General features: G+C 36.7%; 1 protein-coding gene across 1 annotated transcript in view; it reads left to right on the forward strand.

The window, feature by feature from the left end:
- The window catches only part of KCNH8 (potassium voltage-gated channel subfamily H member 8), a 388,965-nt gene that overhangs the window by 118,479 nt on the left and 253,586 nt on the right, over positions 1 to 16,900 (forward strand). Inside the window, exon 2 of the mRNA XM_056129473.1 lies at positions 8,829 to 9,062. Coding sequence (XP_055985448.1) covers positions 8,829 to 9,062 — 234 coding nt within the window. The remainder of the gene's footprint in view (positions 1 to 8,828; positions 9,063 to 16,900) is intronic.

The following is a 16,900-nucleotide window of genomic DNA, read 5'->3' on the forward strand; positions in this document are numbered from 1 at the left end:
TTCATCTTTATCTGAAAATATTATTTTAAATACAATATTTTAAAATTCATACTAAAATCATGATGAAATTTAGAAACATGACCACTTTAAGCATGCCACACTAGGTGATGCATAAATCACAGACTTTCAAAAATCCCTCTTTGCAATCTTTTTTAAGACCAGTGTCTCATTTTATTTATTTGTTTGATTTTGGTTTGAGCTGGAGCTTTAATACAGCAGGTAGGGCATTTGTTTGCCTTGCATGCGGCCGACCTGGCTGACCCAGGTTGGATTCCTCAGCCTCTCTCGGAGAGCCTGGCAAGCTACTGAGTATATCTCGCCCACATGGCAGAGCCTGGCAAGCTACCTGTGGTGTATTCGATATGCCAAACATAGTAACAATTGTCACAATGGAGACATTACTGGGCCTGCTGGAGCAAATTGATGAACAACGGGAGGACAGTGACAGTGACAGTTTTTGGTTTGGGGGCCATATCCAATCTTGTTCAGGGCTGGCTTGTGGCTCTACACTCAGGAGACACTCTTGTCACGGCTCAGGATATCCTATGGGATGCTGGGGACTGAAGCTGGGTTGACCATGTACAAGGCAAATGACCTTTCTCCAGAACTCTCTTTGGCCCCATCTTTGAAATATTTTTATCTTAAAAATAATTTTTATTATAATACCATGATTTACAAAATTGTTCATAATATAGTGGCTTTAAGCACACAATGTTCCAATATCAGTCCCACTACCAGTGTGTGACTTTTTCTACACCAATGTCCCCAATTTCTCTCCGCACCCTCCAGCCTTTCTCCTTAGCAGACACTCAAAAATTTTACTCTATATTCCTTGTTGCAACAAAATGTAAACGGAATTATATGAAAACAGACCAATAAAATTTCTATTTGTGATGACTGATTTTTATTTCTCACAATGGTGTTCCTGAAGTCATTGATGATTTACTGAGCTGATTGATGATGGTTGAACTTTTTATTATTTTTCACTCATTGAGCTACGTAACTTTCCCAACAAACTCGCTGGATTTCTACTTTAAAAATAAGGTTTATGAAAGTTCTCCAGCCCAAGTAACTTTGAGAGTTTGGCAGAGAGAACAATGAGAACTTTAGCTCACAGCCAGTACAATTAATCTAATAAAGATGCCATCATACTTGGAATTGATGCAATTAAGCTCTCTGAAATCGATATAAAGTGCAAAGATCATTTAAATATTTTAAAGTCATAGAAATTCATATTCTATCTGCTGGAATAAAGTACTCTCTAGAGATGACTGTGATCAATATCATAAGGGGGTACAAATACTGTCTTTCTTGGGCTTGTATATAAATATAACTCAGAAGGAATGGGGGCAGCTCATTGAAAGAAGATTAAAATTCAACTTTTTTTTCTTGTCCTCAGAAAGAAAATTAAGTCTGGAGGGCCAGAATTTGCCTGTGAATTTTCTTTGCAGAGCATGTTCATATAAATACTTTCTAACACAACACAAGATTTGGTTTAAAAAGAGAACCAGTATCAGAAGGACTTTTCAAATGAACCTTTAAACCCTAGTAGAAAGAGTCAACATAGTTCAGGTTTCTCTCTGATGCCAAGTTAGTGTCTATCAATGAGTCCTTTGGTTTGAATAAATCTAGGGTCTTCAAAGGGAGAATTCTTAGACTAGTACTGTGTGGTTAACTTGAAGTATTTGATGCTGCTGGGAGAGTATTTGAATCCTACTAGTCCTCTTGAGCATGTACTATCCAACTTTGCGTGTTTTCTAAATCCATTATATATAGACGTGTATATATAGATGTGCTTAAATAGTATGCAGAGTGTCATAGAAAACAAAAAATACATGTTCCTGAAGTTTAAAATAAATAAAACTCTGGAAGCCTCATAACAAGTGTAATTACAGTAGGATGGGTTCTGATTAATTCTGATTTTTTATTCAGGCATTTTTTGTGTTTTCAGTTTTGGGGTTCACACTCAGCAGTACTCAGGGGTTACTCCTGGCTCTGCGCTCAGGATTCACTCCTGTTAGTGCTCAGAGGACCATATACGGGGTGCTGGGGATTAAACTCGGAGGGCATGTGCAAGGCAAGTACTTTACCCACTGTACTATCTCTCTAGCCCCATAATAATTTTTCATTCAAGCATGAAATATTATGAAATAAGAAATATTGAGCATGTATCATGACTCAAGGCTCCTTGAAAGACACTTTTATTAATGTTGGCCAGTAGAAGGGCATTTCAATGAAAAAAATTACAAAGTACCATGATATTCATTAAAAGAGCATGTAAAGATGTTCACAGCATTTGAGTAGAAGCTGTATTTATTTTCCTCCTACAGGATGATTGTGTAGACCATGCGAAGTATTTTGGAACTAAGAGTTGTTATGTTTTTGAAAACTTAACTCACTTTTGAGATCAGGTAGTAGCAGAGAGATTGCTGAGAGATTCAGTTTGGTTTAGAAGGTCGTGTTGGTGAGATTTTAATATGATTCCTCTAGAGAAGGGATTTTGGACTCTGAATGGTGGAGGTGAAAAATGTTTGACTCCAATCTGTGCATTTCTGCATGAGGCAGAGACCAGCATTTTTCTTTACATCTAAAATGCAGGAGATAATAAACATCATTTGTTATGCCATAATTAAATCCCTAGTTTTGAACCTTACATAGGAAGCGAAGCTTCTCTATATTCCCATCTCCAAGTTTCCATCATATTTTAATGTACTCATCTGAAAACTCGGCAAGGAAATGGATAAAAGAAATGAGTCATCAATATTTGCCCCTTCCTCTTCTTTTTCCCCTCTTATACACCTTTCCCTTCCTATGTTTCCTCTCTTTGTGTCTCCCAAGTCAGTATGAATAGTTAAAAAGTTAGGAAATCAGAACAATTGAAACTCTCTCTGATGATCCATAAAAGGTTTTTTGGGCCTTGTTTTCTGTTTTTTTATTTTCGCTAAGGGAACATTTAAAGAAATAATCAACTGCCTAATATATAAACACATTTAGATCCTACTGTTTACTGGCACTTCAAAACTGAATTTACACAAAAGGATGACCTAGAAAGAAGCAGTGGAAAATTGTGTGGCATTTAGATGCATATCACATATGCATAATTGATTCCTTCAAAGGTTAACTACCCTCAGCATATGTATGGATAGTGATATACCCATGGTGGGTTTATAATCATTATGGCAGTGGCTTTGTTTTACTTAATTCTAAAGTAAATGTCATGTTTCTTTGGAGATTCCAGAACTGGTATTCAGAAGAGCATATGTTTTCCAGTAGATAGCTAGGTCAGACTATCTACTCTTGCTCTAACAGAAGGACCATTCATGTAGCTGCTATGCTAAGCTTTATGAGGCACTGACTGCCACTAAAGTCTCTTTGGGATTGAAATGCAATTACATATTGAGGACAAGTGCTAAATATAAACAGAAAAGGCCAAACACATGATTTTTTTACTTTGTTTTTTGCAGTGTATTTGCAGGATGAATTAACTACTCCAAACACACTCTAATCCTTAATTGCAACATAGAGACTGGGTAATTTGTTAAATCTTTCAGCGGTTTTTTTTTTCAGGTGCTTATTGTAACTGAAGGACTCATCTTTTCTTGTTATATAGACAATTATAAAGAGGTTAAGAAAACAAAAAAAGAAACAAGTCACTGAGAAGTAAGCAGAATAAAAAATAAATAATACGTGCCTAAAATTAGAAAAAGTAGGCAGCATGTTACTTGGGGTTACATATGTAAATTGCATAAGATTTATATAAATTGGAAAGTTTACTGCAAAAATTCAAGCTTAGCATTTATATTCAGGGAAAATGGGAAATGCAATCTGTGGCACACACGTGGGCTTTCACCAGCTGAATTATCTGTAAATATTATTTTTAATATTGTTATAAAATAATTATTGTTATGCCAAATTTTATAACAATGGATAAGGAAAAATAAGACATTATGAAAAGGAGTTACATATTAAGTTCATAAAAAGTAATATTGGTAGTAATGATAAAAAGACCACATTAATTTCAGGTTGATAAATATATTGTACCTTTGAAAATCTTAAATGCATAGCATGGGCAAGACAAGATATACAAGTCTGGTAGGATTTAAAGTAGAAATAAGAGTTCATAGTTGCCAGTTAGGTATATGTTAAAAAAACTCCTCTAGCTATTTAGTTAATATGAAATTGAACTTTAGAATAAAATGTAGTTCGCTCTTTCTGTCCCTAATTTCTGATTCCTTGTCTGTCTTATGAGCCTATTCCAACTAGGCATTTGCTTCTACTCTTCTAGGGCTTTTGATAAATAATCTCCAACTATTTTTGTCTTATTCCTAGCTAACTCTTTCAAAAGTATAGGATTTATAGCCTCTCAATTCTGGTAATACTTACAATCTGTTTACTATTGATTTGATACTTATTATAGGCTGCATTTTAATGTTACTAATATTCATGCATTAAAAAATAAAATTTCATTTTCTTAGAGCTAGGAACTATGCCTTCCCAATCTTTAACTCCCCTGTAACCTCATGCTAGAATTTAACATATGATAGAATCATGTCCCTGGCATATAGTAGAGAGACAATTAACATTTTTTGATAAAAAATGGCTTCTGAAGAGATTAGGCATGTTTAAGGTAGAATGACATAGACTGAAAAAAAACCTTTGAAACGGTTTTTCAGGACATTTAAGTGATTCACCAACTACTATGCATTTTACATTTTCTAAGTAATCTCTCAAAGTTTAGGGAGGAGACTGTGATTGGAAAGTGTCCCAAAGGTGCGTGGAGTTCGTGAGCTGCAATCATGTTCCTGAGTCCTGCATCCCATTCTGCTGTTTGCTAGGATCTCCATAAGTTCAAGACTAATCTTTGAGGGCAGGGAGACTGCATTTAATAAGCTTTTGAATGTCCAAAATTGGAACAAAGCCCAAGAAATACTACACAGCTGACAAATGCTTTGACAAGGAGTGAAAGATTTAAGTATTAGTTTCAGATAGTATAATTTCCATGACTTCAAAACAGTCCACCACATTGAGATCTAAGGAGGCGAGAAGAATCAGCCCAGTCTGGCCAAGATATAGTTATTAGCAGTAGAGTTTGTAGACCTCTGTCAGCTGGTAGTAGACTGGTTATAAAGCTCACAACAGTAATGATGAGGAAGCAACCAAAAAACTCTTTAATGCCTTTTTGGATTGTCAGTGAAGATTTCTTTCTCAAAACCTATGACATCATTGCAATACTCCTTTAAACATAGGGCTGGAGTGATAGCACAGCGGTAGGGCGTTTGCCTTGCACGCAGCCAACATGGCCGACCCAAGTTCGATTCCTCCGCCCCTCTCGGAGAGCCCGGCAAGCTACCGAGAGTATTCGATATGCCAGACACAGTAACAACAAAGTCTCCAATGGAGGCGTTACTGGGCCCGCTCGAGCAAATCGATGATCAACGGGAGGGCCTTTACTTTTTTTTACTACTTTTAAAATCTCATAGTATGTAATTCAGGTATATGGAATTAAGTAGTCCTAACATCCTTGCTCAAAGTTATATTCTCTGCAAAACACCAACTACCATCTTTCTCTATTCTTTTTTTAAAATTATTCTATTGAATCACAGTAAGATACAGTTACAAGCTTAAATGTTTTAGTTACAATCATACAATGATCAAATACCCATCCCTCCACCAGTACACATTCCCCACGACCAACACCCCCAGTATACCCCCCCTTTCCCACCCTCCTCCTGCCTCCATGGCAGACAATTTCCCCCATACTCTCTCTCTACTTTGGGGCATTAATCACTTAATCCCCGTTATTCATCGATTTACTCGAGCGGGTGCCAGTACGTCTCCATTCATCCCGGTTGCGTGCTAGCGTAGCCCAATGGCATCTGTTCATTCTAGGAACATTCAGAGCCTCAAACCGATCATTCAGGGTCTTGACGACGAAGTCTGACCATCTTGTAGGTTGACGTCCACGTGATCTTTTGATGTCCCGTGGAATCCAATCAGTAATGGCTCTAGTCCAGCGGTTGTCTGTAAACCTCATTACATGTCCAGCCCATCTGATTTTTGATGCCTTGGCAAATGAGACAGCATCCCTGATTCTAGAGCGTTGACGAAGATCAGAACTCCGGATTATATCTCTCATTTGAGTGAATCGTGATATTCCAAGCATAGCTCTTTCGATTCCTCTTTGAGAGACCCGAATAGCGTTCTCATCCTGTTTTCGTAGGGCCCAAGTCTCTGAAGCATATGTTAATGCCGGAAGAATAGTGGAATCCAAGAGATGTGCTCGTAGCTGGAGGTTCTTTGTCCTCTTAGTTATTTCTTCAACGCTCTTGAAGGCATTCCAAGCCGCTCTCTTCCTCCTGCACAACTCAGGTGCCAGGTCATTCATCATGTTGATTTCTCGACCTAGGTATATATAACTGTTGCATTCGGAGATGGTGGTTCCATTGAGAGCGAATGGAGCATCAGGAACAAGGCTGTTTCTCATAAACATTGTCTTCGTAAGATTCAGCTGTAGTCCAACCTTTCCACATTCACAGTCGAAGTCAGTCAGCATTTGTACCGCTTGGCTGATGTTTGGTGTTATTAGAACGATGTCATCAGCAAAGCAGAGGTGATGCAGTTGCCGACCATCTATCTTCACTCCCATGCTTTCCCATTCCAGTCGTCGCATGATGTTCTCGAGGGTGGCACTGAAGAGTTTTGGTGAAATGGTATCACCCTGCCAAACCCCTCTCTTGACATGGATCATTACTTCTTTGTAGAATGGTGAGATCCTGGTAGTGAATCCATAATAGAGCTCACGAAGGATCCTGATGTATTGAGTTTGTACGCCCTAATTGGCTAGGGCTTCTATGACTGCTTCCATCTCAACAGAATCAAAGGCCTTCTTTAAATCAATGAACGTTAGACAGAGCGGCATCTTGAACTCCTGAGAAACCTCAATGAGCTTAGTAATCGTGTGGATATGGTCGATGGTACTGAATCCTTTTCGGAATCTGGCTTGTTCGCATGGTTGTCCTTCATCTAGTGTTCTGCTAATCCTATTCAGGATGACTCTAGTGAACAGTTTGTAGATGACAGACAATAGGCAGATTGGGCGAGAGTTGCCAATGTCGTGGATGTCTCCCTTCTTGTATAGTAGTACAGTCCTGTACTACTGATTTTTTTGGGGGGGGCATTATGGTTTGCAATACAGATACTGAGAGGTTATCATGTTTGGACTTTTGTGTACTTTCAGCACACATCTCCGATCCTGTCCAATCCCTCCAACCATCATTTTCTTAGTGATACCTTCTCTATTCCAGCTGTCCTCTCCCCACCGTTCATGAGTCAGGTTACAACTATGGAGCTGTCTTCCTGGCCCTTGTGTCTACTGTGCTTGGATGTCAATCTCATGTTATGTTATTTTATACTTCACAAATGAGTACACCAAACTTTGGCAGAAAGATGGGACAGACCCCATAACAATAATCTTTCTCTATTCTTACACATTTCATATTTGAATACATACATGCTTATATTTTTTCATACAAGTTTTGAAATCGAATGATTTAATGATTATCTCTAGTTCATTCTGAATCTGAAAGTCATCAACAGGTTCATAAACAACTTTTGTCACACCCCATCTTTGGGATGCATATTTTTGATAAAACATATTCATCCTTCACAATTAATCTAAAAAATTTACATTCCTGTGGAAATGTTCTTTGACTATTGCCTCTCAGCCTCTTTCCAGTCATTTTCTCTAAGTAGTTAATCATAGTCAATTAATTTTAATTTCTTTTGATTGTTATTTGTCAGTGTCATAACCATAAACATATAAATAGTACACTTAATGTTTTTTATGAAGAACTTATTTGTGCCAGATACTAAACTAAGAATTTTATGCATTAAATCATTAATACTACAACATACTTATAAAGTGTTTAGTTATCATCTTTGTCATGTACCTTTTATTCCCCTTTCAATACAACATTGACTCACTTTTGAGATTTTGAGTGAACGTTTCTTTAAACATCAATGGTTCCTAGCATCTTGCTGCTTGAATGATCTTGAGGGTGTTCTTAATCCATGTAGGTCAGAAGTGAAAGAGATTGACACCTCATAACTTCATAATCCCCATCAATGAATTGAGGACATTGATTTTGACATGTGATCTTGACTTTCTTTTCACTCAGTAGTAAAATTTATTTAAGCCAAACCCAAAACTTCTAGGTCCATATATAACTCACTGAACCTTTGTTGCCCATATATGCATACCTTATTGTCCTATCTCTTCCTTATTCCCTCTCCTCTAGTTCTTTTTATAGTTCTCCACTTGCTTGCCTCAAGGAATGACCTACAGATAAACTCCTTATACCCAAATAAGTAATTTTTGGGTATTTTTTAATGAAATTATGGGAAACATAATTAATTCTCTCAGGGATTACTTGGGATAAAATTAAACGTAAGGGAGCTAAAGTTTAGGGTGTGTTGCTTGTTCAAGTTTATCACTGCATCCAGTAGCAGATATAAGATATGAACTAGAAACCATTTAAAAAAGTGCTACACTTTACCACTGACCTGATGGAAAGTGCTTTAAAGCAAGCAATAAATACTCTGTTGCCTTTGTAGAGTGTTTCAAAATGCAAGCTGAAGTCATAGCTTATTATATACTTCTGCTATTCTGTCGCTTAAGAGTTCCTTTCTACTCCAGTATATTAGGACCTGCAATTTAAGTTATCTATGCTAATTAACTTATGACACCCTGGTTTGTTGAAATTGTGATTTACGGTAAAAAGTTTCAGGTATCTTTAATTGCTGAATATTTTCTCCTTGTTCTTCTACAGATAGTAACTTCATCCTTGCAAATGCCCAGGTGGCGAAGGGTTTTCCCATAGTCTACTGTTCTGATGGCTTCTGTGAACTTGCTGGATTTGCCCGTACCGAAGTCATGCAGAAAAGTTGCAGCTGCAAATTCTTATTTGGTGTTGAAACCAACGAGCAGCTAATGCTTCAAATAGAAAAGTCACTGGAAGAAAAGACAGAATTCAAAGGAGAAATTATGTTCTATAAGAAGAATGGTGAGTGCATGTTCTCTGATTTTCACCAGACAACTGTGAAAGGGTACCCTCTTTTAACTAGGTCATTGTTCCATAACTCTCATTTAGGCTTAATGGTATTTTTCACATAGTCTGTTATAGAACTTGCACAAATGACTTGGATAATGACCTTGCTTTAGCCATTAGCTGCATAATATGCCTGAAAATTTAGCATTAAAACTTAAATTTTAAATAGAAATATATTAACTGAGTTAATATATGTTAAAGTAGATTATTTTATAATTATTATGGAATATATATTAGATAAGCTAGTTATTAATATAGCAACAGGTTATCTTTTATTAAGAGATTTTTATTTTAAATTTGTGTCTTTAAAAACCATTTTCAACTTCACTCATTAAGGACAGAGATCTGAGTGTTTGTTGGCAGAAAGGGAAGTTAATTTAAAGGACATCGGAACAGGACTTTTCTCTTCCAGTTCCCTGACCACAAAACTACCTTATCCTCGCTACTTTATTTTTTCATTTTAAAGATAAATTAAAAGGCAAAGGCCCTCCCGTTGATCGTCGATTTGCTCGAGCGGGCCCAGTAACGTCTCCATTGGAGACTTTGTTGTTACTGTGTCTGGCATATCGAATACTCTCGGTAGCTTGCCGGGCTCTCCGAGTGGGGCGGAGGAATCGAACTCGGGTCGGCCATGTTGGCTGCTTGTAAGGCGAACGCCCTACCGCTGTGCTATCACTCCAGTGAGAATGAATTTGCTTAGACTCAAAACAGCCACTAGAAAAATGTTCAATATTTTATTGCTGTTTTGTCAATCTCCTCTAAAGAAAAAGAATCAAATAATAGATGTGGCCTGCAGAGCATACCTCCTGTGTGGTAGTCTATGTCATTATTCTATGGATCCTTACTGTTGGAATGAAGCCATGAGGTATTATATTGGAAAAGTACTAATTGAAAATCAGGCCAAAGGCTCATTTTTCAATTTCTAACACTATCCTTCTTTTCTAAAAATGAGTTGCTTTGTAATAACAACCCTCTGAAATTTCGCTGAGCATGTGACTGCAGGCTTGAGGATATAGTTTCCTGCTTTGTAGTTATGATGGACATATGATTAAGGTTTGGGAAAGTAGTTCTTCTAGGTAAATTCCTAAAAACATTAGTTGTTTACCTTCTACTTCTTTTCTACTTCTTTCCCGTGATGTTATTAATGGAATTGTATCCTTTAAAAGATCTGTAGCACTCTCCTCCCATTGTTCATTGATTTGCTCAGGCAGGCCCAGTAACGTCTCCATTGTGAGACTTGTTACTGTGTTTGCATATTGAATGTGTCATGGGTAGCTTGCCAGGCTTTGTGGTGCGGTTGAGATACTCTGGGTAGTTTGCTGGGCTCTCCGAGAGGGGCGGAGGAATTGAATTTAGGTCTGCCGCATTGGCCTCGTGCAAGATCACATAATAAAATCTAATTCCAGCATGTCTGTGTTTGAAAGTGGGACATTTAAAGAGGTAATTATGGTTTAACATGTTTACAAGGTGCTGTCTTAATCTAACTGACTAGAATTTTTGTAAATAGAGAAGGAGACACCAGAGATATGCCACCTAAGTCATATAAAAACATAGCGAGAAGGTCGCTATTCACCGTCTTATAGCCAAGAAGAGAGACCTTGAGACAAATCAACTATGCCCACCCCTTTGTCTCAGCTGCAAAGATTTTTCTAGCTACGAAGTCTGTGAGAAAATACACTTTTTTGTTTGAAATCACCCAGTCTGTGGTATTTATTATGACATCCCTCGCAAACTTGTGCATATGGGTCTGAATGTTGGAAAGTCTGAAAAGCCAGCTTTAATCATCTGAAAAGCAATCATAGTAGAATAATGCAGAGTAACCTTATGAAAGAAATCTACATTGTTACTTCCCATATTCCATCTAAAGATGAATGCTTTTATATTTTGTTTGAATCCCTGTATTTTGGAATATTTTAAAAGAACATTTCAAATTATACTTTAACAGAATTTCTCAATTTTGATGCTATTGACATTAAATGTCAATAGTTCTAGGTAGAGGGAGGTTAGTTCTAGGTAGGAGCTATCCTGTGCATTGCAGATAATTAATTGCATTCCTGACTTCTATATCTTCTACTTAATACTAAACATTGGGTTTATTATCAGGAAGAAAAAGAGGAGCTTCAACACAGGAACTTCATTCCATTTCATGAGTTATTTTTTCATGAAATAATTTTTCTTTGCTCAATAAATTTTACGAATTATTTTTCTTTGAAGGCCATTCCTTGATGATGTGACTTTTGAATACATAAGTCAGGATGTATTTGGAGATGATCTGTAGAAGAGTACTGCATATAATGGGAGACACAGGGTACCCCAATTCCTTGGCTCTGGGAACAAACTTCAGACTGTTGTGTCCTTCTCAACACAATAGACAAATGCTACAGTGAAAATACAATGATATAAGAGGATTTCAGCTCTATTTTATTATACCACAGTTATTGAAAGGAGAGCCTGAGATGAAAGGAAACAGACTATCACCGAGAATGCAGAATGGTAGCAAGTGATAAATCCACCATCTGGTGCTAGTAGAACAAAAGAAGAGGGACATCCTTTGTCTGAAATATATGCTGACTACAGCCTTGTCCTTGTTAAGACTGGTACCTTGTTCAGATCACTGCAAATTCATTTGAGTATCTTCTTTTGGAGCTAACTAAAAATATCCAAAAGTGCCATCACCAAAAAAGGTTCAAGCCAAGACTGAAAAATCTATGGTGGGAGGCTAAAGGATGGAGATGTTAGAGGTCAGGTATGTAGAGAAAAAGGAGAAGAATTGCATGAATACTCAAAGGAAATTTCCTGAGCCCAAGTTTGTTTAAGATATTTTTACCTTTGCATCCTTTTGGGTGGAAATCATTAAAGGTACCAAGAAAGAATGGTTTTAAAAAACAAGTAATAATTGGGAAGAATAATAGTTTCACAAATAAACATGACATGCATACTTTCATTTGTCTAAAAGAGAGGTAGTTATATTTTGTAGTTTTATATTCAAGATCTAATATTTCTTATTTATTGTCTTCCCTCTTAATAGTCTGGAATCTACTAACATATCAGAAATAAGTAATGCTAAGATGACCTTTCAAAATTCCCTCCAAGTCTAATGATACATAAGAAACATTAATGAGAGCTGATTTGAACTAATGTGTGACTATACTAATTAAATATCCATTTTGATCCTTCAATTTTTAAATGCAATGAGGGAAGCATATGTTTTTTGATTTCCATTTCTTGGATCTAATGTATTCAGCATACATCTTACAGAATAACATGTATATACAATTGTCAAAGTATGTATACCTGGCAGAACAATATGCGTTAGTGATTACTATTCTTTACAGCTGCATATATGATATCATGATTCATCATTGGTTCAACCAATCCCTTATCAATGAGATTATGTGTTTCTTCTAGAATATACTTTCTTTTAGTTAAGTTTTGCCATTTTTCTCCCACACCCCCCCTTTTCTGAGTTTCACCCTTTACTTGAACATGTTACAAAAAGACTTAATGAGAAAGACCACAATCCATGTTCCCAGATTCCTCAAATTCTCCCGTTTTCTTTTACTTTCTTCTCAGCTGGTACAGCAGTGGTATTGGGTTTGGGATCACCTTCAGGGGCTGCTCCTGATTCTGGGGCCAATGCATCAGCCCCTCCCCACATGTCAGATCAGGCCCCCAATGTTGACATTGGCCTGGACTATGGCAAAGAAGCCAGGTCAGGATGACTCCACGTTGACACAGGTTTCTTTGTTGAGTGTGCTGATCTTGTCCTCTGTAATGGTCACATCGCCATCATTCAGGATGAGAATGGAACAGATACAGGTAAGCTCTGAGACAGAGGCCACCACATGGGCAAGGGCTTGGTGGACACTGTTACCAGCATGGAGTAAAGACCTCATCTCAGTGCAGCCTTAGCTTCCTCATATGACCGAGCACCTTATTGGTAGCTGTGCAAAAGTTCCGTCTCACTTTTTAAACTGCACCCTTTATTATTTAGAAAGTTTATATATTTTTCTAAGTTACCCATTATGTAAATATGAGATAATGCTGTCTGGTTTAAAGAATTTGTCTTTAGTTCTTAGTATAAGCAGTGTTGTATGATTATCAAGCCCACTTCTCCCTCCTTTCTCTCTCCGCCATCTCATTTAAAATAACATTCTTTTTGTATTTGTTGAATGCTATGTGACAATCAGCGCACTTGTTCTGCTTTTCTTAGGATTTTTCTTATTTCTTCTCATCTATTTTTTGTTATATTATCAGAACAAATAACTGCTGTATATTTTGTCCCTCTTTTCCTCCACCATATAATCTTGTTGCTACAGTTATTCTAAAACTTCACAATCATTCCTTTGACTGTCTGAATCTTATTTTCTGGGCCATCTTATAAAGAATTCACAGGAGCCATTTTCCCTGAACTCTTTTAAGTTAATTACAGTATAATTATGGCCACCAAATTACCTTTAGATCAACTTGGCAGAAAAATTAAGCCTTTGGTTTAGATTTTAAACATTTAAGGATCTCAGTTAAGTTATTCTCTTAGACACTGTCATAAAATATCATTTTATCCTAAAAGTACTGCTTCTTAAGAAACTTGATGTTTTGTTCTGAAGGTTCAATAAATTTATTTTACTTTAACTCAATATATTTTTTAAACAAACTGTTTGTTTGTTTGTTTGTTTGTTTGTTTGTTTGTTTTTGAGTCACACCTGGTAATACTCAGGAGGGACTACTGGCTCTACACTGACTCAGGAATCATTCCTATAAGAGCTCGAGGGCCCATATGGGATGCTGGGTATAAAACTTGGGTTGACCTTGTGCAAGACCTGTGCTAGTATCTCTCTGGCCAGTAGCTTTAATTGAAATATAGCTTGGCATAGGTCATAGGTCAGCAAACTTTTTCTAAAAAGGGTCAGATAGAAATACATATATATTTTTTTAAATTTTAGTATTCCTGGAGTGCGCAACCATGAATTCAAATCCACCTGACATCTTGTACTTTATGCCACAGATGTACCAAGAGTTGCACATCATATTTGATGGAGTGTAAAGTGGAATCTTGATCAAAATATATATATGTAGTATATATACATGAGTATATATTTTTGATCAAGTATATATATATATATATCTTTGATACAAACATATCAAATATATGTCTCAATATATATTTTCAATATAAAAGGTAAAGGTCCTCCCGTTGATCGTCGATTTGCTCGAGCGGGCCCAGTAACGTCTCCATTGGAGACTTTGTTGTTACTGTGTCTGGCATATCAAATACTCTCGGTAGCTTGCCGGGCTCTCCGAGAGGGGCGGAGGAATCGAACTCGGGTCGGCCATGTTGGCTGCTTGTAAGGCGAACGCCCTACCCGCTGTGCTATCGCTCCAGCCATATACATATATATATATGCATACAAGGATCAACCTGTAACAACATATTAGTATCCATTATACAGGGGCTTAATGGCTCCAATATGAGATACAACAATTTTCACACATTTTCCTCTAAGGAAACCTTTTTGGATCATTTTTAGCAGATTATTCATAACAAACAACACAAAATAAGTTATTTAGGATCTGCCTTTGGGGTAGACTTGTGCGGCGGTGGGAAAATTCAAAATAATGATGGTGGGAGGGTATAATTGTGGTGGGATTGGTGTTGGAATATTGAGTGTAATAAATTACTGTGAACAACTTTAAAAAGAGAAACATTTTTCAGTGCATGACTGAGGTATTCAGCTGTGAAATTATGATATGGGAGTGAACGTTTAAATATGCAAATCAATAGAAGTAGCTATTTTCTAATAACTCTTTATTCATAAAACTATGAGACAGATGAGATTTAGACTGTAGATCAGTTTACTGATAACTGCTAAAGAACATTTTCCGTCAAAAATATTTTGTACACATTTACACTGGTGGAGGGATGGGTGTTTGATCATTATGTGACTGAAACTCAATCATCAAAGATTTGTAACTATATCTCATGGTGATTCATTAAAAAATATGAAAAAAATATTCTGGACACAATATGCACTATAGTCTTGTGCATAAGTTTCTTTGGGTAGATTTTACTTGTGTTTTAGTTATTATTGTTCTACTCTATGACTTTGTTTTCCTCTTATGGTCACCTATTATAAATATATTGCAATTTCTATGTCCTCTATCACTCATTTCTCTTTCTATTTTTTTCCCTTTTACCAAATTTTATTTTGTTCAAATTATTCTATTATGGGGCTGGAGCGATAGTACAGCGGGTAGGGCATTTGCCTTGCATGTGGCCGACCTGGCCGACCCTAGTTTGATTTCTTTGCCCCTCTCAGAGAGCTTGGCAAGCTACCGAGAGTATCTTGCCTGCACGGTAAAGCCTGGCAAGCTACCTGTGACATATTCAATATGACAAACACAGTAACAAGTCTCACAACGGAGATGTTACTGGGTCCACTAGAGTAAATCGATGAACAATGGGAGGATAGTGCTGCAGTACTATTCTATTACTGGTGGGTGGGGCAGACTTGGTGGTGCTCAGGGCTTACTCAGGAATCACTCCTTGTAATGCTCAGGGGAGTCTATGGGGTGCCAGGAATTGAAACTCTTGCATTCCTTTTGTAGTTTACATTCACACTTGTGATCTTGTGATTCTGTAAATCTTCAATTATTTGTCTTTTATTTATATTCTCTTTTCAGTTCTGTTATTATTCAGTTATAATGATAATTCACATATATGTATTATTTGTATTATTTTTTGGTTGGAACGTTGGTTATTAGGTAGTCATAGTAAAATTCTTATAGACTGGGTGGCTTAGACAAAAGCAATTCATTTTCTCATGATTCTGGACCCTCGGAATCCAAAATCGAGGCGCTAGCAGGATTTTTAGTTTTCTTTTGAATTCTCTGTCCTTGCTTGATAAATGTTCATCTATCCTCCCGTTGTCTTCACATGATCTTTCCTCTATGTCTCATGATCCTAAAATCATGATTTAAGGGAACAAGTCTTAATAGATTAGGCCAACTTGGTGACTTCATTTTAAATTAATTATCTTATTAAAACCATTATCTACACACGCGATCATATTTTGAGGGGTTAGGACTTAAACATGTAAAAATTTGAAAGGGATAAAATAAAGGAAAATGCACTTTCGTATTATTTGTTGGTGTTTTAAAATCACCATATGCTTTTTTTCAATGTTTGTTAATTTGCTTTTTATCTGCTTTGAGATATTTCAGCTATGCATGCTTAATGGAATATTATGGATGTGTCTTTCTGTAACGATGTTAATAATGTCAATTTTTCCTATTTTACATTGCGGTGTTGAGTAAAAATAATTTCTTTTTGTTATTTAGGTAATTTTGAAATAGCTAAATCCTAGGAAGACTTCTAAATTTAAACCTAAGTTTGCTTCTGGTTCAGACCCTGAGCTTTGTCCCCTTCCAAATGTAATGGCTTCTCCATATAGCTACTTTGTTACTGCTTTCTAAGATATTTCCTCTCAGAGTGGGCCTTCTCAACACTAACACTTAAATATTTTTCCTTAATTTTCTATAATATTGCTGCTCTGATAGTGTAGAGTTCTGTTTCCAGCAAATTCTTCACAACAGGAAGATTGATATAATCGAAACGTACAAGAAAGAATTTGAGGTTTTCTGAGAGTGTTGAGTGTTTTGGCATTTCCAACACCATTCCATTTTTCTGTGTCTTCCTTGTACTCACTTTAAAAATAGAGATGGCAAGGCTCTCTCATAGTTTTAATTGTGTTCAGATCTTTTTTTGTGGACTCCCTAAGGATTTCTTCTTTGGC

The sequence above is a fragment of the Sorex fumeus genome, unplaced genomic scaffold, assembly GCF_029834395.1.
Source record: "Sorex fumeus unplaced genomic scaffold, SorFum_2.1 ptg000072l, whole genome shotgun sequence".
NCBI lineage: Eukaryota > Metazoa > Chordata > Mammalia > Eulipotyphla > Soricidae > Sorex > Sorex fumeus.